The sequence below is a fragment of the Parambassis ranga genome, chromosome 16, assembly GCF_900634625.1.
Source record: "Parambassis ranga chromosome 16, fParRan2.1, whole genome shotgun sequence".
Lineage (NCBI taxonomy): Eukaryota > Metazoa > Chordata > Actinopteri > Ambassidae > Parambassis > Parambassis ranga.
Window position 1 is genome coordinate 8,569,603 of NC_041036.1, and position 27,838 is coordinate 8,597,440.

Below are 27,838 nucleotides of genomic sequence, written 5' to 3' on the forward strand. Positions count from 1 at the left end.
TTAAAGGCTTGAAACGTGTCAAGGGCTTGTTCCATATGAGCCTTTTTCTTTTTTTACAATGGATTTGTTTACCCAGCGCCTCGGAAAGATAGCATCTATGTTGATGGAAAGTGTCAGACACAAATAAAAGACCTCAGGCTGAACTGTGGAAGAGAAATATTACTGGCATAAAAGCTATGCATGCACAAGATAACATACATGGTACGCATTGCATGCCTGCAATCACAATGCTGGCTCATGCAATATAAACACACACAAAAGCACAGACTGTTAACATTTATTAATACACACACTGCCTTATCTTTAAGCATTCGTTTCACTCCAACATGGTTTGGAGCAGAAAGATGTCTTTCTGCACTCACCTGCTCACACACACATTACACACACACACACGTCCAGGTATGCGCAAATGTATAAAATCTCTTCTTTCTCTCTCGTCTCGCTGACACAAGACACACAAACACACCTGATCAAAGACTTTGCCCAGGGAACCTCTTTCAGCCAATTTGTACAGCTGTCAGGGTTGGGCAGATAGTGAGCTGTGTGTGTAATGTGTCAGACCCTGTGATAGGGAAATCCTTTGAAACATTAAAATCACTCCCTCTCTACCATCCAGACTTTCCTCCTCCCTTCTTACTTTTTTCACTCACTGTCAAATACAACTCCACCATCGCTGAGCGTCCTGCTCTTTGCACCTCCATCCCTCAGCTTTCCACATACTGTACATTGTTCTGGTATATCTCCACGTCTCTGCTTTCCTCACTCCTCTTCCTCCTAGTTTCTCTCTGTTAAGGATTAGCCCGCAGTCGCAGTATGTGGACTGAAGGCAGCCTCTCAGCTGGTATTGTTGACACACTTAGTACAGTGGAGCAGCTCTCGCAGTGGGAAAAAGGCTCAGAGGCAGCGACACAAACTGTCACACAAAGCAAACACAGTTACTGGGTTTTTGTTGATTTCACGCACGACAGAGCCTTGAAACAGCAACGCACTGCAAAACATTGCTCTGGTGTGTCATATATGTGCATGCCTGCTGAGCATACAGTAAATTTGACTACGTATTGCATTGCAAAGAAAGCTGAGATTGGGCCTTCTAAAAAAAATCTTAAAGAATGCCGTTCCTTTGATACAAATGTAGGCCTGATTCTAATATGTATTAGCTGTTCTGGCAGTTCACTTGAGTTTTTTTTTTAACCTTTAGTTTACCAGGTACGCTATCAAGAACATGTTTTTACCAACCCCTATCTGTACTGTTTACTGCTCACCTTGCACTGATGGCCATATAGTCGTTTCAGTTTCCAGTCAACCTTTCAAGAGAAGAAACTATTTTTCTAATATAGTTTAGAGTTACTTTGCCAACATTTGTAATGTTGACATTTTGTACTAAGCACATGATTTTAGGTTGTTTGGATGCTTTATGTTTACACTAAAGTATGACCCTTTGTGCTATCTTACAGCACAGCTGCAAGCATTAATTTGTATTCTTGCTTGATAGTAATCATATTGATTAAGAATAATGGTAAAACTCAGAACAAGATGATTCAGCTCCATGGTAACAGTAGGATGACAAGAATACATTGTTTGGATGTGCATGTGTTACACGAAAAATGAATCCAAAATATCTTGATGGTGGCCGGCTGCAGTATAGGTCTGCTCTGCCTCATCCTTGTCAATGGATGGGACACAAACCCAACAAAAACAGATATTACTCAATACTTTTTTTTCCTGAGATAATCAATTGAGCAGTCAAGCTACAGCAAGCTTACAGTGGAAGTGCAAGCGGTGTTTGGGAAGAGTAGCGGCTGTAAGTGAGAAATTTTGGTCTGACGTTTATACAATGGGTGTGCCATGGTGGAGCCATGTTGTCCATCTTTATAAACAGTTTATAGACCTGATTTCCTAATTCTCATGTATCTATGGTATATGCATGCCTGTGTTAAATCCAACAAACTCAACACATATTTAATGCTTGCAAATAAACACACATGCACAATTAAAAGTTCAATTAAAAAATTGCCTTCGTTTTTCTTCAGTAGTTCTCTACTTTGCAAATAATGAGCAGCCCCTGGAAAGCTGTAAATGTGCAGACATTAACACACATACTTTGTAAAAAAAACAAATTCATCTGCATTCATTGTGAGTCCATTATGAGAAGAGGGGATGTAAAAACTAAGTAATATGGAAATACAGAGGTTGCACAGTCCCACAGAGGGGGGTGAACTTTGGGTTACAGATATGAAGGGGTGAAAGAGGAATGGCTGATGAAGGGAGGCAAGCAAGGATGACAGGAGAGAGAGACACTTGTACATAAGAGAGAGGAGAGAGAGGGGAACACGGGACAGAGGGAGATAGAGAGAGAGAGGTTGTTCCGGCCTCTTCCCATGCTTCCTGAAACACAGAGGAAAGAATGTAGGCTATTTTTGGGTCCAGCAACGAGATTCTCTCTAACTCTCTATGCCTCTAAACACAGCAGCGGAAGGGTTTAAGGAAGAGCTTATGAATACATTGGAATGGAAACATGGCACCCACTATACCGTCCCCATTCGGAGATTATACAAGCAGCTAAATTAAGCCTGGGCTACTGCTTCTGTCGGAAACCTTGAAAAGAAAACAAATCATCTTTTCACAAATTTACAAAAATAACTTGATTTGTCAAACTACAGCGTCCAGCCCTTGTTTGGTTAGAAGATGTGGCTTCAGGGTGTTGCAGGGTGTTTCAAGCACAGCAAAAAAACATTCTTAAATAAAGGAGGGGGCTTATTTATGTTAGGAGAAGCAGAGAAGATTGCAGCGAGTTCAGTTAATGTTGTTCACAGGTATAAATAGTCTTCTTGGAGACAAGCCTAACGATATCCAATACAGGATACTTACAGGTTTCCGAGTGTCAAGTTGAGGAATGTGTAGGCTAGAAGTATAGCTTAGACTGTGATTAGTCTGAAGAGAAAATGATATGCCTGGAGAAATCACACGAGGGTCTTTTAATAAAACCAATTCTAAGTCCAGCTCAGAATTCTGGGAAAGGGATCTCCAGTTATTTGTATGAACATGTGGTCTGCATGTTGGATTAAGCTGAATATGAGGCTGTTTTTAAGTGTTTTGATGAAGTATGGCATAAATGTCAGACATGAATGGGACTGGTGTTGATACCCGAGTCTTAGCACTGTCTGTGTACATGTATATACAAACAAAGCCAGCGTAATCTCAACATTTCAGCCTCAGTTTTCATTGCATACATACTATGCATTATACTATGAACACATCGTAGTGTTGCTCCCAAGACCTCAGGGGAATTTTACTCATAGACTTAATGTCTCTATAAAGGGCTATCCCAGTCTATCTGCAACACAGAAATACTAAAATAAAGCCTCAGAAACTTTACATAAATTATGGCTTCAATGTCACAGACTTCAAGTTATCAAAGCCAGTTCAGTTACAACCTTTGGAGACGAGCTACCCCACTGCTATTGGATAACCACTACTTTGCATTGAAGCCAAACATCCTTGTGATATTGATGTAGATAAATATTTTGATAACTCATATATTGAGCCAATGGCAACAGTATCTGTATTGTGGTAATAATTGAAATATAATTTAATTACAGGATTTGTGAGGGCCCCCCGTGGACAGGCCCTGATACTACCCCCTCTTGATGAAGCCTTTGTGTGTCACTGGACAGAAACATACCAGACCAACCACTATATGTTATGAGTGTAATCCAAGACTTAAATATACCCTTGAGCTAAAATATCATCATTATTGTAATACAAGGCTCTTTAAAGTTGCAGACCTTAAACAGTAAAGAGTGGATATTGGTTTTTTTTTTCCGGGTGTCTGCGAGTTTCATCAGCGCGGATCTGAGATCACAGTGAGGTCAATCAGAATGCAAAAAAAAGGCTAACTTCAATTGAAATGCAGACCTATCAGAAGACATGGCCTATTTAATATGCCATCAAAATACCAGTGCAAGGTTTTTTTTTAGGCTTTTAAAATTAAACTTGTAATAAAAACAATTGCTCAGTTCTGTTCTCACATAAAGCTTTTGTTCCTGCATTTTTAAAACTAGTTTTGCAAATCACTACTTAAATTAATGCTGATCTTGCATTCCACCTTCCAGAGCTTTCTGTCTGTTTATATATTCAGCAGTACATTTTAGCTCTCACATCTTCCCTAATTTCCTCTCCCCCCTCGTCACTGTCTCGCCTCTCTCTGCTTCTCTCACAGACTGCATGAGGTCTTCTAGGTTGCCTCCCAGTGGAACTGTATGTTCCAACCTTCTCTACTTCTCTATCTCTTGTGTTAACATCAGCAACAACAGCACCAACAACACTCGGGCTGTCATAAACAAGTTGCACAAACATCCCGGGAGGTCATCCAGTTTGGTCTTAGCGCTCACTGACCTGGTGGGCGATATGGAGAGGATGGAGAGTGACTAGTAGGTTGCTGAACTCTCAGCAAATTCCTGTGGCTGTAGTAGAGAGAGAGAAAGTGCAGGTTATCTGTGAGCACACAGGCTGTTTAACTGGACTGATTGGAATTTGCATTAGCCTGCCCAGCTATTGTTCTTGGACTTAAGATTGAGTGAGTGCTCATTTGTGAGGTTATGGGAAATGTTGAAATGTGTGGTGTATTTGGGTCTGTGTACACATACTGTAAATGTCATTTTTAAAACATCATCCTCATGTATTGTTTGCTTGAGTCAAACAGCTGTCCACTAAAAACAAAATACACTGCAGAAATGGCACATATTAAAAGCTGCATGGGCAGAGTGACAACCAGCCATGCTCTTAATTATGTGATGTCGCTCTGAGCCTTAATGACATTTTAAAAGTATAAAGGAGCCAGCCTCAAGTGGCCATTTCAAAACCTGTGGCCTGTGGGGTGGCTGCTTGTCCTAAAATACAATAAGAATCAAAAAAGGTGTGAATACTGGCTCTGCCGTTCCTGCGTGTGTCCTCTGGTGAACCCGTCAGTACCTTTAGGGATTACTGTCAAATTGGTCAACTGAGCACCTTATCCCTTACAGCCTTGAAATAATGTGTCCCATAACCACTTTCTGAGAAGGAATAAATGCATAAATGTGTAAAATATACCAAGCACAGGCAGACCTGCCAAGAGAGAACCATGCATAACTGCTCGTCTCATTAGAATACACTAGTAAATTTAGATTTGTTTTTTCTTTTTTTCTTTACATCAAATGCCCAACAAAGGTGTTTCTCTTACATTCCCTTACAATTTACAACAAACAAGGTGTTATGTACATATTGGCTCAAATTCAAGTCCTTACTCAAGCCATCCTGAAGGATCATAAGTCTAACTACAATTAAGTGGCAAACCAACCAACAATATTTCTAGAAAACTCTGACATCCAAGAAAAACATTTCCACTACAATATACTTCAAATCCCACCCTGATGATTTTATCTCCACCTCACTGAGGGTATTCCAAAAAAAATCGTATGCTACATTCTTTTTTCAAAATTGCACAACCTCTAGATTGCATGTTTTAAAAAAAGGAGTGGGGGGGGGGGGGTGCATATTGAAGAGGCGCATTGCACAAAGCTCTTTTATTATGTATATTTATGCAAATTCAGCATTAGTTTATTCAAGAAAGGCTCTCTCGCTTTTCCTCTCATTGCCCCGTGGTCAGTGTTTCCACACAGCAGTATGGGAGATGAGCGGCGTCAGATACTGCAGGGTCTGTGATTGGTTTAATACATAACCTACACAAGAGGAAAAAGTTTGCGAGTTTCACTATTCCTTAGTGACCCATCTCAAAGTTTAAAATACAGCAATATTAAATATTCTATCAGTGAGACTGTAGCTCCAGGTTTTTGTCACAGCTAATAAACTCTGGATGTCTCCTTCCTAGGTGAACTGTGTTTTCCAAGCAGTTCCTCTATCCCTCTTTATCTTATCGTCTCCTCAATGCGTATTAATAATCTCATCCAGCCCTCCCATGTCCCTCACCTCTTCACTGTTCTTGTCAAACATTTTGCTTTTCTCCTCCTCCTACATAACTTCATTTTGCCTTCTCCTCCTTTCTATTCCTTCACTGCAGACACCCTCTGCCCTCTCTTCTTTTCCTTGTCCATCATCTCTTTTACCTCTTGTCTCATCTCCTCCCCGTAACCACGCTCCTCCTTTCTGCTGCCCCACCACCCACCACCCCTTCCCCACCAACACTATGCGGGAGATTAAAATATGAGGAAACAATCAAGCTTCGACTCATTAGCATATGAACGGGGGGCCGACAGGCAACTGCAGACATGACAACAGAGCCCTGGAAATCCACGACAGAGCTTTCTTTTTTTTTTCTAATCCCAGGAATGACTTTTTACCGTATTTTGTTGAATGAGACGGAACAATCCTCTGCCAGTCCTTTCAGGCAGTCAAATTACCATCAGAATAAGAGGGCACAAGAATAAGACAGAATGCTTATATAGCGTCAGGTCAAAGAATGGAGACTATAGAATAAGTGTGCAGACAGAATAATGTTTCTCCACGGCAACAATAAAAAAACTGAAAGATAGGATTTTGGCGTATGTGTGTGACTGTGTGTGGGTTCGTCCTCTCACAACAATGAGAGGCTGAATGATAGGAATTAGTAAGTGTCTATGCTGGTATGTTGTGGGGGGGGGGGTCTACTCTCATTAGTGAATCAATTAAAATGTCTATAAAAGCATAGCAACATCACAGGTTGGGTTGTACAGCATATTTTGTGTCAAATAATGAAGAAGAAATGGTGACTTGTATTACTGGAACAGACAGCAGCAGTTAATGAATAGATTTAAGATTGTAAAAATCTGTGGACTTTATGAAAATGCACCGAAAAGCCACTGTCAGTCTGTATTACCTCACATTGGTTAATATTGCTGTCGAAATATAATATGTACCAGGATAAATCCTTTTCAATAAACCATCACATTTTCAAAGCATAAGCCATAAGCCTTCAATGTCATATAGCAGACTGCATACAGGAAAACTTCAAATGAACAATTATAACCATTACTGAGGCTTGTTGCAGAATTTAGCAATAAGAAGCAAAATCGAGTCTTCAATGATTCGATGAAAAAAAAGGCAAATCAATAGCTATCATTAGCACAGAGCACACTTACCATTATCTAATCTTTCCTACAGTCACTAATACCATCTTCACTTTGAAGCCGTTCTGCAGTGACTCGCTACATCCAGCTTCAAATCCTACATCTTTGTATTCTTCACGTTGTCGTGAAGTGCTTCTTCTGGCGATGTTTGCATGTAGGGCAGCTCTGAGAGATCAAACAAAACCTTAGACAGATGGGAGGAAAGAATAAAAATGCAGCTTCTGCATTTTTGCCCTAAAACTTTACCGACGGGGCTTATGCTTTTGGATTTGGTGTCTGAAACGTGATTTACATCATGTTCACATCACATTTATATTTAAATGTCCAACAGTTTTCAACCACAAATATGGAAATCCTAACTCTAACCCAAGGCAATCCATGTAAATAAGGGTCATAAGGCCATATAAGGCTATAAACAATAACTCTATTTAACATCTTACTGAGCTATGGCAACGAAAACACTGTAAAACATGGATTAGACAGCTGATATGATTCAACATGAGGATATGCTGGTATTTTCTGGTAAGTGAAGCAGCGTTGCAGCGTCACTGCACTGCTGAATCTATACAGTCCCGGCTAATGTAGTAACGAGGTTCAATACAACTCTCTCCTACAGGCTGCTTTAAACACACTTATCTTTATACCTTGTCTGCTCTCAGGGTCACTAACCATTCATTATTTCTCTGCTTCCTTCCTTCAGTGTATCCCTTTGCTCCTTCCTGTTTCTTTCGCTCAGCTCTAATTAAATTCCTTCATCAAATGAGAGGGGCAAATATTCAGAGAATGAGAGAAGAAGGAGTGGTAAAAAGACAGAGGGATATAGGGGGAGCATACTGAGTGGAATCCAAGCCCACTGACTGAGATCAGATGATGACCCGAGGATATTTAGAGGGAAAATCCATACTAGAGTATCAGAACAAAGGTAGAACTCAGTCAAATCATTATATTTTTTATTTCTCTAGTGGAAGATTAGACAGAATTGTGTAGAAAAAAAAAAACACTGCACAGCTGGCCAGAGAAGCAGAGCAGATGCACATGGTGTGAATTAAGCCTAATAATTTTACACCTGGGATTTTAATTCAGAAATGCACCTTCACTGTACACACGTTAGCGTTGGAACGGAGCTTACACATCGTGTTCTATGTGCCAACAGCCAAAACAAATGCATCCGGATTTCGATGAGGGAACGCCGTACCATTTTCTGCAGGAAATTTCACTGAATGGCGGCATGAAATGTTAAACACAGTTCTAAAGCATTCCAACTCTCACCTCTTTTGTACTCATGAGAGATGATACACAGCAGCTCACATGTATAATTCAGAATCCAGGATTGAACCATTCATCAAACCAGAAAAAGACACAGAAAGGTTCCCCATTTAAAAATGAAGGCTGAACAGAGAGAGCAGCAGTCAATATATTCACCGATCATAACCCAAACACTGTGTGCGCTTGGATTGATTTAAAAAGCCTGATCAAATTACCTGGAAAAGGTTAAAAGTATCCATTACTGGCTAACATGCTTTTGTTATTGAACACAGGGAGAAAAAGGAGAATGCTGTAGAGCTGCATAGAGTAACAATCAGGCCCAACTGTATCCTGGAGGCATCAATATACCAAAGATACATTGAAGGAAAGCCACATCTTGGAAAGAAATATCACTGTGAACAGACACTGGGTAAAAAGAGGTAGTGGCGTAAGCAGACAGAAAGAAATCTTTCACTATATACATTTCTGATAGGACCCTGTATTCCTTTAGCCTTGTGAAAAGATGAGAGTTTAGATTTTCAATCGTGACTTTAAGGACACTCAAATCATACAATCAAGTCTCTTCTTCAAAATATCAAAACATTTTGTCCTACAATCTTCTAGAGGGTGTACAAGGACACTGAGTGCTGGTAAAGTGGTAAATAGTGGAACCAAAAAAGGACTACAGGGAATAAAAACCACAGCAAGGAAAGGAAAAAGAAAGAAATGACAAAAGGGAAGTTTAACGAAAGTGTATAAAGGTTGGAGAGAAGGCGAGAAGACAAGAGAAAAGCAGAGGAGGGAAGAAAGGCCACCAGAGAGGTCACTTCTGCTGTTAATAATTTATCCTTTAAAAACCAGTCTGAGGCTTTAATTGGTGCTGTGGCTAATCCTGAGCACACATACACACACACCTCAGGGAGCCTCTTAGCAGCTGTGCTCCAGCTAAATTGGCTACAGTGTAACGGCGGCAGCAGTGGGTTCCCTCCAGGTATAACACAGTCAGCCAAGACAGCAATATCAAGCCTGCCAAGCCTGTCTCATGAATCTGGGTGTGACACTTCTCACTGTCTCACGCTCACTGTCACGCTCTCAAAAGAAATCATATGGCAAATCAAAACGACAAGACGTTAGTCCCCTGGTACGGTTGTTAGCTAGATAAACACTCGGCTCACTTCAGTTGTAATCTACATTTAGCTGAGGCTGAAGATGTTCTGCGCAGCATTGGAGGCATTCTGTGTGACTTGGATTAAAGTCATTCATTCGATGATTTAAGGCTTGACTTAGTGCAGACAGAAAATGACAGGTTGTGAATTGAATTAGCCTTTTCAAAGGCTCAAGGCTTCACTGCAGTTTGAATTAGGAGGAAATAACATGAAGGCTAAGTTACTATTGTCACATGATAACCCAATAATCACAATTTCTACAACAGTAAGAGCCCATTATGACTTTTTCAAAGCCCTTTTGTACTTTAAAATCTGCACTGGTATTATTGAGGAAAATGAAAATGCCCTCATTCTCTACTCGAAGCCATTCTGAATTTTAAGAAATGTGCAAATTGCAACAATGCATGTTATCAAATTGGTGTAGGCACAGTGAATGGTTCAGCAACAAAGCAGTTTTTTTTTAGTCTGCTATCTCCAGGATGACTCGTATAAGCAATCTATACCAACATGGGACAATCAAGGAACCTAATATATATCCATAAAATAACATCCTCTCTTTTAACAATTTGTTAAATGTACAATGTTTTGTTCTTGTATATATTGCTATTAAATATCCTGCAACCCAAGAATAACCCACAATAAATGTCACGCTGAATATTTAACGTTTATCCCTTCCAACGCTGCCTTCTCCACACCCCATCCAGCTGAAGGCACTCTGGCAGCATTATATCTGTGTCTGAAGGTCGATGAACACATTTAAAGCCCGGCTCATATCCTACCATCAGCTCTGTAGGTGAGATAAGCATATTGGCCATGAGCGTATCCAAGGGGAAACCCTACTATCTGTATTACATCGCCTGTCCAAACGCAGTTGTCTACGACATGTATCAGTGTGTTTTTAAAGCTGCAGGATAAAAACAGAATTCTTAGATATCTGCTTTGACTCCTCCTCAAAGCACAGATGAAAATTTGGTTAACTGTACTGATGGGGGATAAAAATACCTTTTGTCACTTTATTTGCAAAATGTTACTTCACATTTTGCAACCAAAAATAGTTAGATGGTTTTTCTGATTCTGATGACAGTTATGTTACTTAAGGTTTAAGTGCACACATACCATATGGGTCTTCAGCTAGTCTGTAGCTAGCTCTGTTTTCTCGAAGGACACTCACATTAAAGGCTATGAATGAATAAAAATATGACATATGATATGAGTAAGAGGCTGGATAAGAGTAACAGTGGCTTTTATTTGTTGATGAGTGTCCTTAAGCTAACCTTCTTGCTGTTGCACTACTAAGTAATATCAGGTGTTGTTGTAGTTGCTTGATATTTGACTGTGGTAACTCTAATCACTGCAAACTATTGGATTCCATGGACATTTTGTTTAGTGACTATTTTCGCATTCTTATATAAAAATCTCTATACTACATCACAATGCAACTGTAGACCAGTGGCAAATGTCAAAAAAAATTAAAGTCACAACTGAAGGTCTATTTATTTGTTTTTCCCCTAAAGTTGAACTACATCTAATACTCCTCCTCACCAGACCTATGACCATATGAACCACATTCCTGTTAAGTTTAAAAGCTTCAGACAAATCTAGAATAACCAGATGCTGCATAATCTTTTATGTGTTTTTTTTCTGGTGTTTGGTGTAACTTTTGCAGTGAACAGTAGAATCCATAGACTATATATAAAGTAATAAATAAGCAGAGAAATCCTGGTATATCACTGTATGTTCTGTCTTATTATTTGCTTCAGTAAAACATGGAAGTTCTCCATCAATTCCCCTCCTGTATAATCCTGCAAGCACAAACCTCTAATTTATTTTACACTCTGTCAAATGTTAAATGGTTTTCAATGCACTTTTGCAAAGGCAAGTAGATCCAATTGCACACAGCATGTGTCAAAAAATACTGTACTCAGTAAGCGTAATGATTTCATTGGCTGTCACCTGCACTGCTACTCAGAAAAACGTTAATCTGTCACAGCAGTTGATGCCGCATTAAATCTAAGAATCAACAGCAGGTTTTTTTTTTTTTTGGCTTGACAGCATGTGGCTTCTGTGGTTTACCAATAACCCCCGATGTGTCACCTCAGCCTCCGTATGATTTTGAATTGCATTTCTACCTGGAGAATTCGATTTCCAAAGTGAGATAAAACTAGTCCAAGAGTTGCTGCAGTCCAAAATCACCCAGACAGCGAGGTTATCAGCCAGACCCTGGCTCCATGAGAATACATAGTGTCTCCCAAATCCTATTGTACCATGAAATGTCACAGCACATTAACTACAAGAGGGATTACCCTTCCTTGAAAGTAAAAATAAGAGGGAGGGAGGGAGGGAGCCATTGAAAGGAGACAGAGGGAAGAGAGTCAAACACAGGCAGCCTGTGCGAATGTGCATGTAAACACATGCTGCTGTATTCAGGTAGGTGACTATAAACTAGTCTATGCTTTCTACCCTGTAATTGCATTTATACAGTACATCCTTGCTGATTATATCCCCCATACAGACACGTATCACTCCTCCTCCTTCTCTCTCCGTCCCTCTTTTGTGCCACTGGTCATGATAATCTCTAGATCTTGATTTGGCTACGCTTATGAATTATGTACACACAAACATGTACACTCACACACAGACACGCACACACAAAGCTTATCTATGGCTTGGAAGTTGAGCTAGGTTGGCAGACTGAGACCAACAGCTTGTGGCTGTACTTTGAGAGAAAGAGAAAGTCTGTCTCTGTTGCTTTGTCTCTGTTTTGCCACTCCACTTTTGTCAGCCCTATTTCCCTTCTGTCTGAGTTTGTCACTCAATCTGTAATTCAGCTGGACTTTGTGTGTCTCTGTTTGAGAGTTGTAAAGTCCAGATTGTATGTTTTGAACTCTCTGGGACTGTTTTGGGGTTTTTCTGTAGTGTAAAGGAAAAAGCACAGAAAACCACCAACACCATCGCATAGAGCAGTATATTTCTTATCTAAAATGTTTAGTGACTGACTCTTGAAATCTCAGTGGAACTTTGATTTAAACAGCTCCTCCCAGATTATTTTAAAAGCTCTACATTTTCCTTTTGCCATATATTTGCCTTTGCTCCACTCTGATCCATTGCCCCCTGCTGTTGTGCTTTAACTTTTTTGACCCAGCATCCTCTGTGAGTGTACAGTACAAACCACCAGACTCCTCCAGGCTGTAACCAACACCACCCAGGGCTTCTCCACTTTAGTGTGTTTGTGAATATGAGTTAAACTGTAGGCTGAAGTAACATACATCACAGTCCTATCATGCAATGTTTATTATAAATGCTCTCTCTGCATAAGATGCGCTGTTCTACACACATGTAGCACAGAGGACAGAGAAAACTAATTTTAATTGTACGATCATGGATCTCCTCCTAAGTCCTGCTACTCAACTCAACACTTTAAAGCACAGTATACAGTCACAGTATACAGTCACAGTACCCTATAACACAAAAAAGATATCCATTACTGGAATACATTGACTTTTTGAAAATTATCCTTTGGATCAACTTACTGCAGTCAAATAAAAAGATTGGTTGCAGTTTCACCCTAGTCTGCTTAGTATTTATTTACACTATGGTGCTTCTAAGATAAAGAAAAACTAAAGTGTGAAATTCTTTTGTCAGTGCAGTTCAAAATAACAATAAAGTATAGCACACACTCAGCAACACAAATATAGGGTATAAAACACAGATTCACAAAGGAAATCTGAAAACAACATCATCATGTTACACCTGCATATTCTTTTCATTCTGTACAGACAAATAAAAAAGCTACAGTTATTGTATGCGTTATATGCAGGTAGGTTTCACACAGTACTGGCTGAGTGTAGTGTCCCCCCCACATCATTGATTTCTTCTTGAGAGAGACAGGGAGGGCTTGAGGGACCTCCGCTGAGAGGATAATTCCAGGCTTGGTATTGGTAAGAGTGCTACAGTTAGTATTTTCTGTCACAGTGGTGCACTGAATGCTCCTCCTGTTGTACTCAGTGCCTCCACTGCATCTAATCTAGCAGTTGTCAGTTGCTGTGTGTGGGACGGTGTGTGTGTGTGTGTGTATAACATTTCATAAAAAAGGATGTGAAGGTAGCATTCATTGAGAGACTGCCCTTTTTTACATTAAAATATATAATATAATATAAACATTTTTAATTATGATTAAACCCTTTAAAATGGCAATTTATCTGTGATTGTGAAGAATAAAAACACAATGTGCACCAGATAAGAAACAGGAATTAGCATGTCCCACTAGGTGTTTTGTCTGCATCACTACAGATCAGAGCTAAGAGTCATTTAACACAGATGATAATAGAGCAGAGACTTTTTGCTTTGGTTTGAAAGGGGCTCAGGTTTGTAAAAAAAAAAAAAAACTAGCTGCTGCTGCATAAATCCAAAGATTAAGGCCATTGTGAGTTCCCTATAATTACAAAAACAATAAAAATCAAGTATTTGTGCAACGGACCACTTATCATAAGCCCTTATGCACAGAGAGAACAACAATGTAACAGAGAGAAGAGATGACGAAAGCTTTAAGAATATGTTTAATAGAAAAAGACCAAAAGATTAAAGCAGTGTTCGTTTTTTTTTGTTTGGGAAATCTGGTGCAGCGCAGCCAACTTCAATAGTGTTGGAATGAGTCAGTCACCCTGAGTCATAGGTCAACCCAAAAACAGCACAAATGACAGCAGGAAGCCTCACAAACACCCACAGACACAAACATGCAAAGTCCAAGAACAATGTCAACCTTTAAGTCCATTCAGCCTGTCTGTACTGATGTTCTGCATAATAAGCATCTTCTTACTGTACATTTGAATCAACCTGGAGATGGCATACATAAATACAGACACATACATTTTAACTGAGCCTATAAATGTTCACATCAGATATGCATAATGCACACAGCTGGACAAGTGAGCATGTGCATACAAATAGAAAAACATACATGGAGAAAGCACTTCCCAGACTCTTAATTATTCATACAGGAAAAATGCAGACTGCTATGTAAAACATGTAGCAGACAAATGACTTTGTCTCCTCTGATAATCATCTTTTTTTAATCTCTTTTCACCCAGTGAACAGAAGAAATAAATGGATTGTTATTAACTTGTATTTAACAGTGGCTTCAGTTCGCTCTGCTGCCAAAATGTGACAGGCCATGGACTCCTACTCATGCACCACTTCGTTAATAATAGGCCTGATGATTGTTAAACCTGACTGTATAAACACCTCGACAATAATGAATGCTGTTCTTTAAACCTTAAAGAACGGGAGAATAGACGTTCAATATTTGAAAAGGCACGGTGGCGGATAGCTTGTCATTTTTACAAGCAATGTTAGTGCTTTTTTAAGCTGTTATGTTGTCTGTTGTAGTTAAATCAAGCACACCTCAAGCATTTAAAACCACTTTAAATGTTATTTTTACCCTCAACTGTCAGTCTCCTGCACACAGAGACTAACACAGAAAGACAGTTCTGCAAGAGACTTAGCCAATAAAGTATTATTGTTGGAGACTTTCTTGACTTTAAATAGTGGGCTGTCGGGGTAGGGGAGCTTGCATATGCAGTAATTTGGCCTCCTACTGGCAGGACCTGAAAGGTTATAAGTGCATTAAAAGAAATGAAAATGAAGAAACAGCTGCTGGTGCTGTAATCCACTTCATGTCTCTACTGAGATAAAGAATCTAGGACATTTAATATGAACTGTAGATGACACTGGAAAAACCTCCACACAATGGCACTTCACAGTGGTAACATACACTATATACAACACAAAATATTGCTGAGATGTCAGAACGATGATTAGTGCTCTCAGTGCTGTTATAGTAGCTCTGGTGGTTCTGCTAATCTGCTGCTTTATTGTACAGCTGCACCAATATCAGCAGCAGAGTAACTGCATCCAACAGTTGCACACACACACACACACAAACCTAATGTTGTCACGCAAGTACTAGTCTCTCTGGCGCACACACATGCGCACTGAAAGGCCAGGCAGTACAGCACGCCTCAGTAGTGTGTGCCAGCCTAATCTAGTCAGGCCTTTTATCCCATCTCCTCCCTCCACTTCCACTTAAATCAACACTTTACTGAGAGCTACAAAGCTAGTTTGCACCCTCGACACACATGTACGCACGCGCACGCACACACGCTTTGCTTCTCCTCCTTCGGTGTTAGTCTCTGTTTATCTCTCACTTTGGCACTCTCGCGTCCACTCTCTGTGTCTAAGGCAGGAGCAGAAACCCACATCTCACCATGCACACTATCAAACATGCACACACTTAGACACTCACGGGTGGTCGCATTCTTAAAACACACACTAACACATTTTTGAAACAGGTAGTCTCTGTAGAGATTCAGTAGTGTGAACGAATAAAAGGTGAAAGGTGGTCTGTGCCCAGTCATCTGTGCATCTCCGTTTTCAAGCAACAGTGTCAAGCTGAATATCAAACTGGGCCAACAGACAACACAACATAGTGATTTGGTGTTATGCTATCTTTAGAAAATCACTAGCATATGAGTAGACACACACACACACACACACACACACACACACACACTCTAAAAGAAATATAAACAGCTTACTTTCAAGTGTCATTAGTGACCATTCGCATTGGATGTACTCCCTGCAATCAGCGACAGCCTATGTTTGGACTGCCTTAACATGCATGCCACCCTCCACCCACACACACATACACACTCACATACACAATCACACTGTTACGTAGACAGCTCTGATAAAAGCATGAGAGCTCCAAAAAAGTAATTTGACTGAGGTCCAACAAAAGGAGTGTTTCCACAGGATAATCCCTGGCTGGGACTGCAGGGGTTCTGTGTGTGTGTTTGTGTGTGCAAGTGTACCACAACCCTTGAGAGTGGTTGCCTGCATTTGTGTGGTTGTACGTGTGCAATTGTGTGTGTGTGTGTGTGGGATCAAGCTGAGCAGGGAGGGTTTTATTCAGGATTTCATTAGCAGGGAATAGGAGATGTTTGGCCTGGCCAGCCACCTCTGGCTCAGGGACAAGAGTGTGTCTGTAACCCAACTAAACTGTCGGCAAGGGCAAACACTGTGGCAGTTTTATAGAGTTTAACTATGTTTCTCTATATATTCTTGTAAGACTTGAGGAAGAAAGTGTGCAGGGGGGTGAGCTCCAGCGTTTATTCACACTTGGAGCTTTCCTGCTGTATTTCTAGACAGAAAACACATTTCCTATACACTTGCAAGCATTTTTTATTGACAGGGGTTTAAATAGTATCAGTGGTTAGCAGCCAGTGAGGTGAGAATGTCAAGGAGAAGCCACATTTTGTGTTATGGTTGAATATATTCCTAGAGTTTTTAGAGAAACATGATTTTCTCTCATTTTTATCTTTTATTAGTGATGAAATTATAAAGGAAATGTTTGATGCCTAAATCTGACTTTATAGTTGATGCAAGAGTGTAACAGGGGTATCATGACACCAAAAGGGTAGATTTTGACTCACAACAACACCATCTGGTTGCATTACATTTCAATTCTAATTTCCAGATTAACTACGGTATGTATAGGTACATTGTTATATTTACTTTGTGATATTTCATTAGCAGATATAATACTGCGATGTTGGTAGCAGGGGGATATAAAGACTTGTAAAGGTCTTCCTGATAAGAAGACAAAGATTCTTATAATCCCCAAGCAGTATCTGTACCAACTATAGTGTAGTTACATGTCTCATTATTGCAGGTTCATACCATAAGGTCTTAAAGTATCAGTACATCAGAGGCTGATTCACATTAACAGTGCACAGGTATTCAAGGTTGGAATTCTATGACCAGCACTGCATTGAGAGTTAATATTCTGTAAAGACACAAAGACAACAGTGAGAAAGGGAATGAAAGCAGACAGACAGATATAAGGAAGCAACAGCTAAATAGTATGAGGAACAACATGTGGAAAAAAAAATCCCTCAGGCCATTCTTTCAATTATCTCTCTGTTCCCTGGTGAAGGGATCACACACACCCACCATCGCACAAACCCTCACACTCCACCCCGTCTCACTCCCATCAGGGACTTCACACACTGAATGAAAAATGAGAATAAGAAACTTGCTGACCAAATCCCCACGTCAATAGCACGGATGACTTCATGCATTTAATGCACAGCATGTGTGCAAATGATGGCTATGTACTACAGATTCACATTTCTTTAATATGTGAAAACATTATATTTCAATTATACATAAAAATATAAACATTTTGATTTGTTTAGTATCATTTTAATAAAATTTAATCACCAAGAGGAAACAGAAGAAGCCTCTTAATGACAAGTGCTGGATCAATCTAATGTATGAAAGTGAAATTCATGATGATAATTATGATTCAAAGTGTGCTGACAGCCTGTAGGCGAGGATATGATTAATACAAACAGCATCCACCCATGTGTAATGCCCTGCCTGGCCCAACTACCATGTCCGCCTTTAATGTGAACAACTTGGATTGTAAGGGTCTCCAGGTTTGGTGTAAAAAGGCTAACATGCAGGTCATCTAGTGTGAGTGTTAGGTCAAGACCCTCCTTACGGACATGCACATCAATATGTCCTATCAAGACACTAATAGCACAAAGAGAGGCTGTATGTACCCACAATTTGTTTTAATACTAAGACAAACAAGGAAATTGCATAGAAAAAGTGACACAGGAGTCCTGCTAAGCTCATCGTGTATGGGAAACTTCCTTAAAGACTCACCGTATTTCTGGTGGCAATGTGTTCCTTAGTCGGCTACTGAAACAGACACATAAACCCCACAACAATTCAAGTTCATTATAAATTATAGTGACAAAAACTTTTAGTAAAAGAAAAATGTATTATCGTTCCCATTTGATTCATTTTTTGCAGATGTGATGGTGATGGTTTGGGTTAAGGCATAAAATTGAAACATCAATCTTGCCGAGAGCTACTGTCACCTTCTGAACCACAGACTGCTGCTGAATCAGTATATTTTTGTATATTTTAAAGAACAGTGTGCACTGTATGTATAAGAACAATTAAAAAGCAAAAATACTCTTTATTTCTACAGAATCATCTTCAGATCAGCCAAGCTTTCTACACTGAATCACACACACACTTATAACAGCTAACAGCCAGCCCTGAGGTTGTGCTCTTTGTTGCTGCCTTTTCATCCCACCATTAAAGTCTCTGTCAAGCACTTAGCACATTGTTCTAAAGGGCAGCAGCACACTGATGGCCACAGCTGTATATCTCACAGAGTTGTAATGTTAGTGCGAGTCGTAGACACTTTTTAAACCCCCAATGTTTCAGTGGCTGCTTCCTGGTAAGCAAATTTAGCTCTAAACACAGTTTGCCAAAACATCTGCGTACTAACTGGAATTATGTTTGCTGCCAGACAATATTCTATCAGGAAGTGTTGGGGACTGCTGGAGCCCTCAGCAATTTCCGTGGTGTTACTGTTTGAGGTAGAGGGCTCTGACAGGAGCTTTTAAGAGGCAGAGAATCCATTAGACAAGGGTCGCTACAAAGTGGCCAACTATTAAAAATGCAGCAGCACCATTATTCCCTGACCCTGCCTACAACTTCTGTCTCCCGTGCTGCATCGCTTTTTATTTCCCTTTGGATCTTAATCTTTTTTCTTTTTGAATTCTTTTTGCCACAGCCATCTGTTCTCTTTTTGATATGTCTCACTCGACTCTTCTTCACATCCCTTTTTCTCCTCTATCCCCCTTTTTCTCCCTCCCTCCCTCCTCCACATATTTTTGTATTACACAACTGGCAGTGGTGAGAAAAGCTCACCCCTTTGTGCACATAATGACCCACTGAAGCTTTTTTTTTTCAATCCAATTTAACATACTGAGGCAATGGTCAGTGTCTGCTACTGTACTGGGACAAGAATAGAACAGCCCATGGAGAATAATAAATGTACATATATGGGTGGTTAGGAGAGTCCCTTTTAAGCAGTAAAAACTACCAGGCCAGGCATACTGAACAGATGGTAAGAGAGAGGGAGTGAGTAAGAGAGAGAGAGAGAGCCCAGAACACAGTGGGGCAGAGGCAGGAAAAGGGAGAGAGAGAGAGAAAGCAAGGAGAGGGTTGGCTAAGACATTTGAATAAGGCAACATAAGGCCATTCACTCTCCACTATACCAGCATATCATGACCAGAGCTGAGACCCAAAGAGAGGCGCTCGGTGTTTAAACATCACGTACATAATAATATTGTCGGTTGTAAAACTACAACCGATGCAGGCAGGCAGATGTGTGAGGAGAAGCAGGGCATGAGCTGAATCCATGCCGGGCTATAAACCATATACCCTCTGTTTACTTTGCACAGTAAACCCACACTATTCAGTGTCTGTACGTGTGTGTGCCGTGTGCTACATAATTTATGGTCGCCGTTTCTGCTAAGGCAAAGTACTTTATGTTTGACAAGAGGAGGAAGAGAAGCTTGGAAGGAGACGAGAAGTGAAGGAGGGAGAAAAAAATGAAACGGATGATCAGTGGATGAGTTAATCATTTTTTAGTGTTCCCTTCAATGTTTACATATTTATATTTCTGTTGTGTGTGTCCATCTTTCACTCTTGCCTTTATGATGTTTACTCATCACAGCCACGCCAACCACTGACCACATTTATCTATCACATAATAGAGAGTAATTGAATGTGAAAAGCTCATTTTTGAAGGGATGGAATATTCTATTTAGATGTCCAGGCGTGTCCGCATGTGTCATTACTTTGATATCAGCTGAATGCTGTTTCTCATTACCCTAATTAAAGCTCCTTGTGTGCCGCTGAGCATATTAGCACACTGATCTGCAGCAAACTAATGATCGGCTGGTTGATAATGTGACTTTTTTTCTGTTAGACCCTTATCGTGCTCTGAGTGATTATCATCAAAGATTCACATCCTTAGTCAATCATCATCAGAAGCTGAAGGGATAATAAAACTGAAATAGCTCTACTACATTCAGAGGCACTCCATGTGTGCATCAAAGGTCACACACAGACAGATTATATTATATTATAAAAAGACATATAATTATATGCTGTGTTAAAACTGAGGAAAATATTGTTTAAGATCAGAAATCAAAGGCATAAAAGGAGATGAGATGGACTAGAAAAGAGAGAATATTAACCAAAGATAAGAAAGTGAGCTGACTTGTCTGATAAAGAGTGAAACTGAAATATTTGCCCTTAAAAACTTAGTCATATATGTAATAACTGCCATTTTCCATCCAGACAGAAGACTGTACACTACAACCACAAGAACACTTAAAATTAACAGCAAATATAATAAGCTACAGTAAAATTTAACACAAAACAAAATCCCACTAAAAACTGCCAACATCTATCTGCAGTGACTCTGCCATAGTCACATGTATAAAATGCCGCCATCCATAGCACCCCCAGCCAGACACTGTTGCCAAAACACCCTTGTGATGCTCCCCTATCAAAGATAGGTATCTGCTATTGCTGATTCTATTCACCTCCATTGAAGCAGTGTTTGATCTTCCTTTAGTCCATATTAAGATATAGTAAACTAAAGACAGTCACTGGCCTTCAAGCTGTTTTACTAACCCTAAACATAAAGGCTCAGCTGCATGCAAAGAGGAACAGTAAATTGTAGTTATAATTTTGATGTAAAACGGGTGGTTTGCATTGTCATGTTCTCCAGTTAGGATTTTTATGGTTAGAAATCCTTTCAGTTATTAATTAATTAGACCTGTTATGCAGCCCAGAGCCCCCAGAAAAAAATGAGTAATAACTATATTGGCCCACGTAATAGCTTCCGAGTAAAGCCTCAGAGGTATTGTAGTTGGGACATGAAACCACAAAAATGGAGCTTCACTGTGAAAGGGTGTACACATGAGCTTTTATTTTATTTTTGTTGCTAAAATCAAACTATGCAGCATCTGATAGACATTGGCAAAACAGCATGTGAACTTAAGTCTAAAATGAAAACGATAATATAACAGCCACTAAAACAGAACAGCTCTGCTCCTGTAAAACTAATCATTCTCTTTGGACCAATGTACTGTAGCTCCTACCCATTTTTGTGTGAGACTGGATTGTGGTGAGCATCAGAAATATGCCAATTGAAGCTATATCACATGGGTAATTAAGAACATCCTAAACATTGCTTGTACACAAGATTTGCAACTGTAGCATTTCCCTGCAGCTACAGCATTCCCTCTGGCTAGGTTTTAACAAATCACACGGAGTGCGCAGCAATGCAGCTGTGTTTGAGCATTAACCCTCTCCTCATACCCTCTTATAGCCATGATTAAGGGCCACTAGGCTCGCATAAGAGGGCATGCTGTCTCTCCCCACACCCTCCTCTAATGTACACTAACTGGGCCTATAGCCCATTACGGAGACAGACCAAGAGCAAATCTCTGTTTAACAGCCACACATTTACACGCAATCTGTCTTCTGGCTAAGCATTGTTGGTTTAAGCTAGTCATTTCATAACTGCCTTTGTGTGAAGGTGCTGTGTGCGTCTGTGTGCAATGTGTGTGTGTGTTTAAAAACAGGAATGCACATACACACATGATTGATTTCCACAGAAAGAGAGCCTCAACTTGCTGGAATCAGGATTAATAAGAGGCCAATCAGATCAGTAAGTAGAGGAGGAGGAAAGAGAGAGAGAGAGAGAGAGAGAAGGAAAGAGAGAGAGATGTAAAGTGTAAGAAACCGCTGGAGAGAGATCCCATAATACACAACCAGATTAGTCTTTGTCTGCTTTTGTCTATTAACAAAAGAAGCCTGAAAACCACCTGCAATCCCTACAATCACACCCACCAACATTTACACACACTTGTTCTTACACACACTGATACTCCTCATATTTGAAGCCAGAGAGCTGGACAGGCAGATCAAACACTTGGCTGTTGTCAAGGCCCATATAGATGTGTAACTGTGCTACTCTATGGGGCCTCGCACACACACACAGAGCTGCTCCTCTGGGACCTGGAAAGCTTTAATGACAGCAAGCTGCATTGAAAAGGGGTCATTCAGGGTGGAATCACTGTTCAGAGGCCATACACACACACACACACACACACTACCTCACACAGGATACACGCCTGCACTTATCCACACAAATGTGAGCAAATAAATTCAGTTCACGCTCGCACATGAATTGACAGACAAAGTTACGGCTCATGTACAGTCACGGAGACAACGCTGGTTTTATTGGTATATGAATGGATATACGCGAACACACACGCACCCTCACCATGCAAGCACAGCCGAGAGGATACACTGGGGAAGGTAGGATCCAATTTGATTTGACCTTGACAGCAGGGAGAGAGGGAGAGACAGAGAGGGCTGCTTGGAGGGAGGATGGAGTATAAGGAATGAAGTGATAGCCCGGGCCAGATGCCTGTTGCAGATACTTGAGAGAAATTAGATGACCTTGAACTGATAGAGATAAATCATAGAACAAGAGACAGCGGTGTGACATCTGTACACATAAAACTGTGGCAGACATGCATCAAATGGAGAAGTTAATCTAACCTGCGTGCGCATGCAGCATAATGCCTTGTTCAATAAACCTACGCATTGCATTCACTAAACCTTTATCATTGCAATAGAACAAATATCACAATCACAATAAATGTCTTACAAGTGTAAATGCGCAGAAATAATCCAACCATGAAATGAATGCTGCCAGAAACATATTCTCACAATTTTTTGAGCATCGTCTGGTTTAAAAAAAAAAAAAAAAACTCATTGAAAGAGGAAAAAAAATCTAATACAAACAATAAACACTTTTGTCAAGAGATAATCAGAATCTATATCCTTGGAGTTTCTTTCAATAAAGGGAAATTTAGAATCAACACGGCCTGTATTACCCAGTTGCACACATGCATTTACTTATCCAGATTAGCAAACAAAAAGGCGCGCTGATCATCGGAGATGTTGTTTATTACAACCCAATCACAGATGTGCATTAACAAACAGCTTCACAGCTTCTGTTTGTTCATCTCGAGCACATTCTTAAAAACATCAGACAGCTCCCAGATGTGAGTGTGTGCAGCTCTGAGATCAGTAGATAAGTGGCCGCCGCGAATACATATCTACATATCTGCAGATGTAGCCTGCAGTTAACAGTGAAAAATTATTTTCCAAGCCGAAGTACTTGCTAGTAGAGATTTGCTCGAGCCAATGAATAAAACACACTGAGTAGATTTAACAAAAGTGGACAGCAGCAAAATAATTATGTCAAAACTTAGTATCAGCCATATTAACTCCTCTCTCACACACACAACATCTCAATTCATTGTTTATTGGTCTCCACCACCAGCTTTCATCTGTAGAGTAATTGTCATAAACTGACATTATCCACAACTTGTGGCAGTGAGGCATGTGATATAAAAAGTTAACAAGGAGTCAAAATGTCTTTAATGTGGAGGTATTTTAAATCAGAAAATGAAAGCAGCCTAATATCCACTTGTAATCTCTGTGTTTTGGAAAGTGACAGCAGGCATACAACTTGGTTGGTTGACACATACAGACACTTTTAGATTAAGTTGTGGAAAAGTCAATACGTTTAAAGACGCAGAAATGTCCAATTACATGCTGTTAATTCCAAATACCAATATATCCCTAGACTGCAAGGTTTACTTCTAAGGACTCGTTGGCATGCTCATGGCTAAATAGTAAGTGTGAATATAAGCTTTAATTCATGGAAAAATAAGAAATTATAATTATGACTACATTAGTAATGCATTCTTGGTTCCGCTAATAGTAACTGCAAAAGCACAATGCAGTCTGGTTTGCAGTTCAGCATATTTTTAACACTCGAGCAATCATTCCCTTACCTGCTCTTCCCACACTGAGTCCACCCAATAGCCCGATAGCATGATCTCTCTATTCTCACAACATCCCACTCCTACACGTACTTTCTTTGCTTCTCTCTACATCTCTTTTGCCTTCTGACATATATACGCATTTACTAAATATTGCAGCAAACCTGCCTCACATTTACTATCGTATAAAAGAAGAGGGGGGGCAAATGAATCACAGTAGACAAAGGGAACGGTGGTGATATGATGCAGGAGCAATCGATCAGGCCTCTGTAATCCATTTTCTGCTTCTTGGTGGTAGAAGAATCAGTGTGCGTCAGCGTGTGCATCTATAAAATGTATTTATCAACCTGGTCTGTATGAATTCAATGTGTGAGTAAAGAGAATTGGAATAAAAGTTAGAAACCAAGGGAAAAAAAACTGAGCTGCCTTTCTGCCTTCTGGGTAATCTGAGAACGGTATCAGTTTCCATCCATCATCTCCACAACATGCTATCATGGGTGAGAAGGGGTATAGGCTGGGGATGACTGGTGAAAGGAGGGGGTGATGGAGACGGAGAGGAACAAAGTAGGAGAGAAAACAGGGGCTGAGGGAAGGGTGGGCCTCCTGCCCTGAACTTGAACTTGAAGCTGGTTAGGGTCGGAGAGGGGCGGAAAGGGTCAACCTCTTAGAGGGGATGGAAAAGAAAAAATCTAGCTGAGTGACATCAATATCTCCCCGCTCAGATGGGGGACAAGGGACATAAGCTTAAGAAACCTGTTTTAGCAAAGGGAGTAAGTCCCAGGCTTGGTAATAGGCAACAAAATCCTCACGATAACTGTGTCTTGCCAAAAAGGAAGCAGATAGAGAAGGTGTAAAGTTAAAGGCTGAGTTGCAGGAGGATTTTGAGATGATGAGATGAAACACAAACATGCATGTAAAAATGCAATCTTTGTAGAGGGGTAAAATAGGTCAACCTCGCTGACCGTCCTACCTTGGTCTGAAGATAGTGGGGGTAGTAGTAGGTGTAGTGGGGGTACATTGGTTGCTGCTCCAAACGTTTTCCCATGTAGCTGGAATCTAACTGAAGGTCCTGGACGCTGGAGATAGAAGCTCACAGGTGGGGTGCGATCACTTCAAGGGGGCGGGGGGGTTGGCCTGGATCCCTCAGACAGCCGTTTCCAAGAGTGGAGGATGCAGAGAGAATTCCCTCTTGCTGGTGAAGGTGATGAATGCACAGAAGAAGGGGTGGACAGGAGGACTTGGGATTTCAGTCTGTCTACTTGTCTGGGAGCTCACAGGAAAGCTCACAAAACCATTCTTCCTGTGGGTCCGGGAAGAGGGATTCCAGAGAGGCAGCAAAAGAGGTTGGAGAAGAAGGAGGTGTAGGGTGAGGAAAAGAAGGAAGAAAAAGGCAGCACAGGAAACAATAGAGGGAACTGAGGACTAGGACTGAGAGAAGGTAAAAGGAGAAGGAAGAAGAAAAGGATGATGAAGAGGAGGAGGGATGGTTGCCGGTTCCTTGCACTCTTTGCTATAAAATTAAGACTCACTCCTCTTCTCTGCTGCCCTGAACATGCCCCTCAATTTTCTTTCCAGCGTCTCTCTCTTTCTCTCTCTAGCTGTTTCTGTCTTCCTGTGTATCCGTTTCCCTGTCGTGTTCTTCCTCCCCCTCTCTCATACACCAGACGAGACCCTGATCCCACTGGGAGCTCAGCTGTATCCTGGAGAACACACGCTGTCCTCAGCTCTATCCTCAAAAGACAGTGAAATCAGCGATGAACTCACACATTGATGTGGAGCTAGGCAGAGATGAGAAGGAGGAGGAAGAGGAGGAGGAGGAGGTGGAAAGAGGGTGGTCTGGAGCTGAAGCTGTAACTGCCTTTTTCTCACTCTCTCTCACTCCCTCCCTCTTTTGTTAAGCTCCGGGGATAGATAGGTAGATACTGCTGGAACCCGGCGTGGAGGATGAGCAAAAAGAAAATGCCTTGGTAAAAACTCCTCTTGCTGAGGAAGAAGCAGATAGCCTTATCCAGACGTGCACTCACACAGAGGAAAATCCCTTCTGATCCACAAGGTGCCCCCTCCAACTCTCTTCTCTTTTCTTCTCTTCCCCTCTGCGATCCCTCTCTTTCTTCTTCAAGCTATCTCCCTGACGGCTTGCTTCCCACTGCGCCTGGCAGCCGTCACAGTGTGTGTGTGGTGGTGGTAGTGGTGGTGGCGGCAGCGGTGGTGGTGTGTGCATGTAGTATGTGTGTGACTGTGCATGTAACTGAGAGGGGAGTGTGTCTGTGTGGCTGTTGGCGTCTGCTCCACTCTGCGTGCTGAGGCATAGAGGGGCTCGGCTTCAGCGCAGCTATGCTCCTCCCTCGCTCTCTCTCCTCCTCTCTCTGTCTGGGTCTCTCTCCCTCTGTGTTTATCATGGAGCTATAGAACAGTGGGAGTGGTTGGTCCTGCCCTCCTCCAAGCCCTTGTGTGTGTGTGTGTGTGTGTGTGTGTGTGTGTGTTTGTACTAAATAGAATCTGAGAGATGGGTTGTTCTGGGAAGGCAGGGGTGGGAAGAATTATGAAGAGTTGGGGTAAAGGGTGAAAGGAGGAGTATAATGAAAACAGAGATGCCCCCCTACTGGCACCCTATAGACACAGCATACTTTAACTGAGCAACATAATAGTCGTATATTACATTTTATATTACTGAACAATATTTTTTTTTCTTTTAATCTCAGAATCAGATGCATACAGGTTTGAATGACCCTTCAAAAAAGGTGCGCCTGAATGCCTCACTGCACACAGGGATGCTCCACTCACACATGCCCAGTGAAGGGCCCAACATGGAGTGTGCATGTAGTTCAGTGGATGTGTGGCACAGTGACCCACTGACACAGTGCTGCCTGTTATGTGATGTAACCAGGTTTAAGTAGTGCTCTTACATAAGCACAGTGAGCCATGCATGAAAAGACTGCTCTGCCCTCTGACTACAGCTCTGTGTGTGTGTGTGTGTGTGAGAGAGAGAGAGAGAGAGAAAGAGACAAGGGTTGGCAGACAATACAAGTTCATTGCAGTGGAAAAAGGGGCACGAGAACAGAATGCAAACACAAAACCTTCTCGAAGATAAGGGCTTCAATTCTTGTGTGCAATTAAAGTACTTTGCAGCCTGTGGTTCAAAAACACATCACTGTCTTTGTACTATTGTGTGCCTGCTTGAGTTTTTTTTGTCACTACTTACCCACGTGTCTGACTGTATTTTTGTGGCATCCTTTTGTCAGTTTACACAAAACACAATAATGATATGTTTGGCTCAGAGGTAAAATATTGTTAGAAAAAGCATAGGAGGTGCACCACAACATATTTCATCATCAGAATTATTTTGAATTTGATTCTGCCTGATAAATAAATATGTATGTATTTGATCCAGATCACGACATGACAGAGAACATTAGAAGAAGCAGCTAAACTGGCTTCATCCTCTTGTAATGTATGCATAAATGCCTCGGGGGATGAACATAAAAGCTCCAAATTTGAGGCATAGGTAAACACTGTATAC

The 27,838-nt window shown here is 40.9% G+C and overlaps 1 protein-coding gene across 4 annotated transcripts in view; it reads right to left on the reverse strand.

Moving 5' to 3' along the window:
- Window positions 1–26,671, reverse strand: part of LOC114448194 (RNA-binding motif, single-stranded-interacting protein 3-like) — a 90,409-nt gene extending 63,738 nt beyond the window's left edge. For 2 of the 4 annotated variants that reach the window (XM_028424972.1, XM_028424971.1), the window contains exon 1: window positions 25,289–26,671. In XM_028424972.1, coding sequence (XP_028280773.1) covers window positions 25,289–25,363 — 75 coding nt within the window. In that variant the 5' untranslated portion in view covers window positions 25,364–26,671. Of the gene's footprint in view, window positions 1–4,395; window positions 4,464–16,104; window positions 16,198–25,288 lie in introns of those variants that run through there. The other 2 variants (XM_028424975.1, XM_028424974.1) reach the window with 2 other exon arrangements.
- Window positions 26,672–27,838: the final 1,167 nt, after the last annotated feature.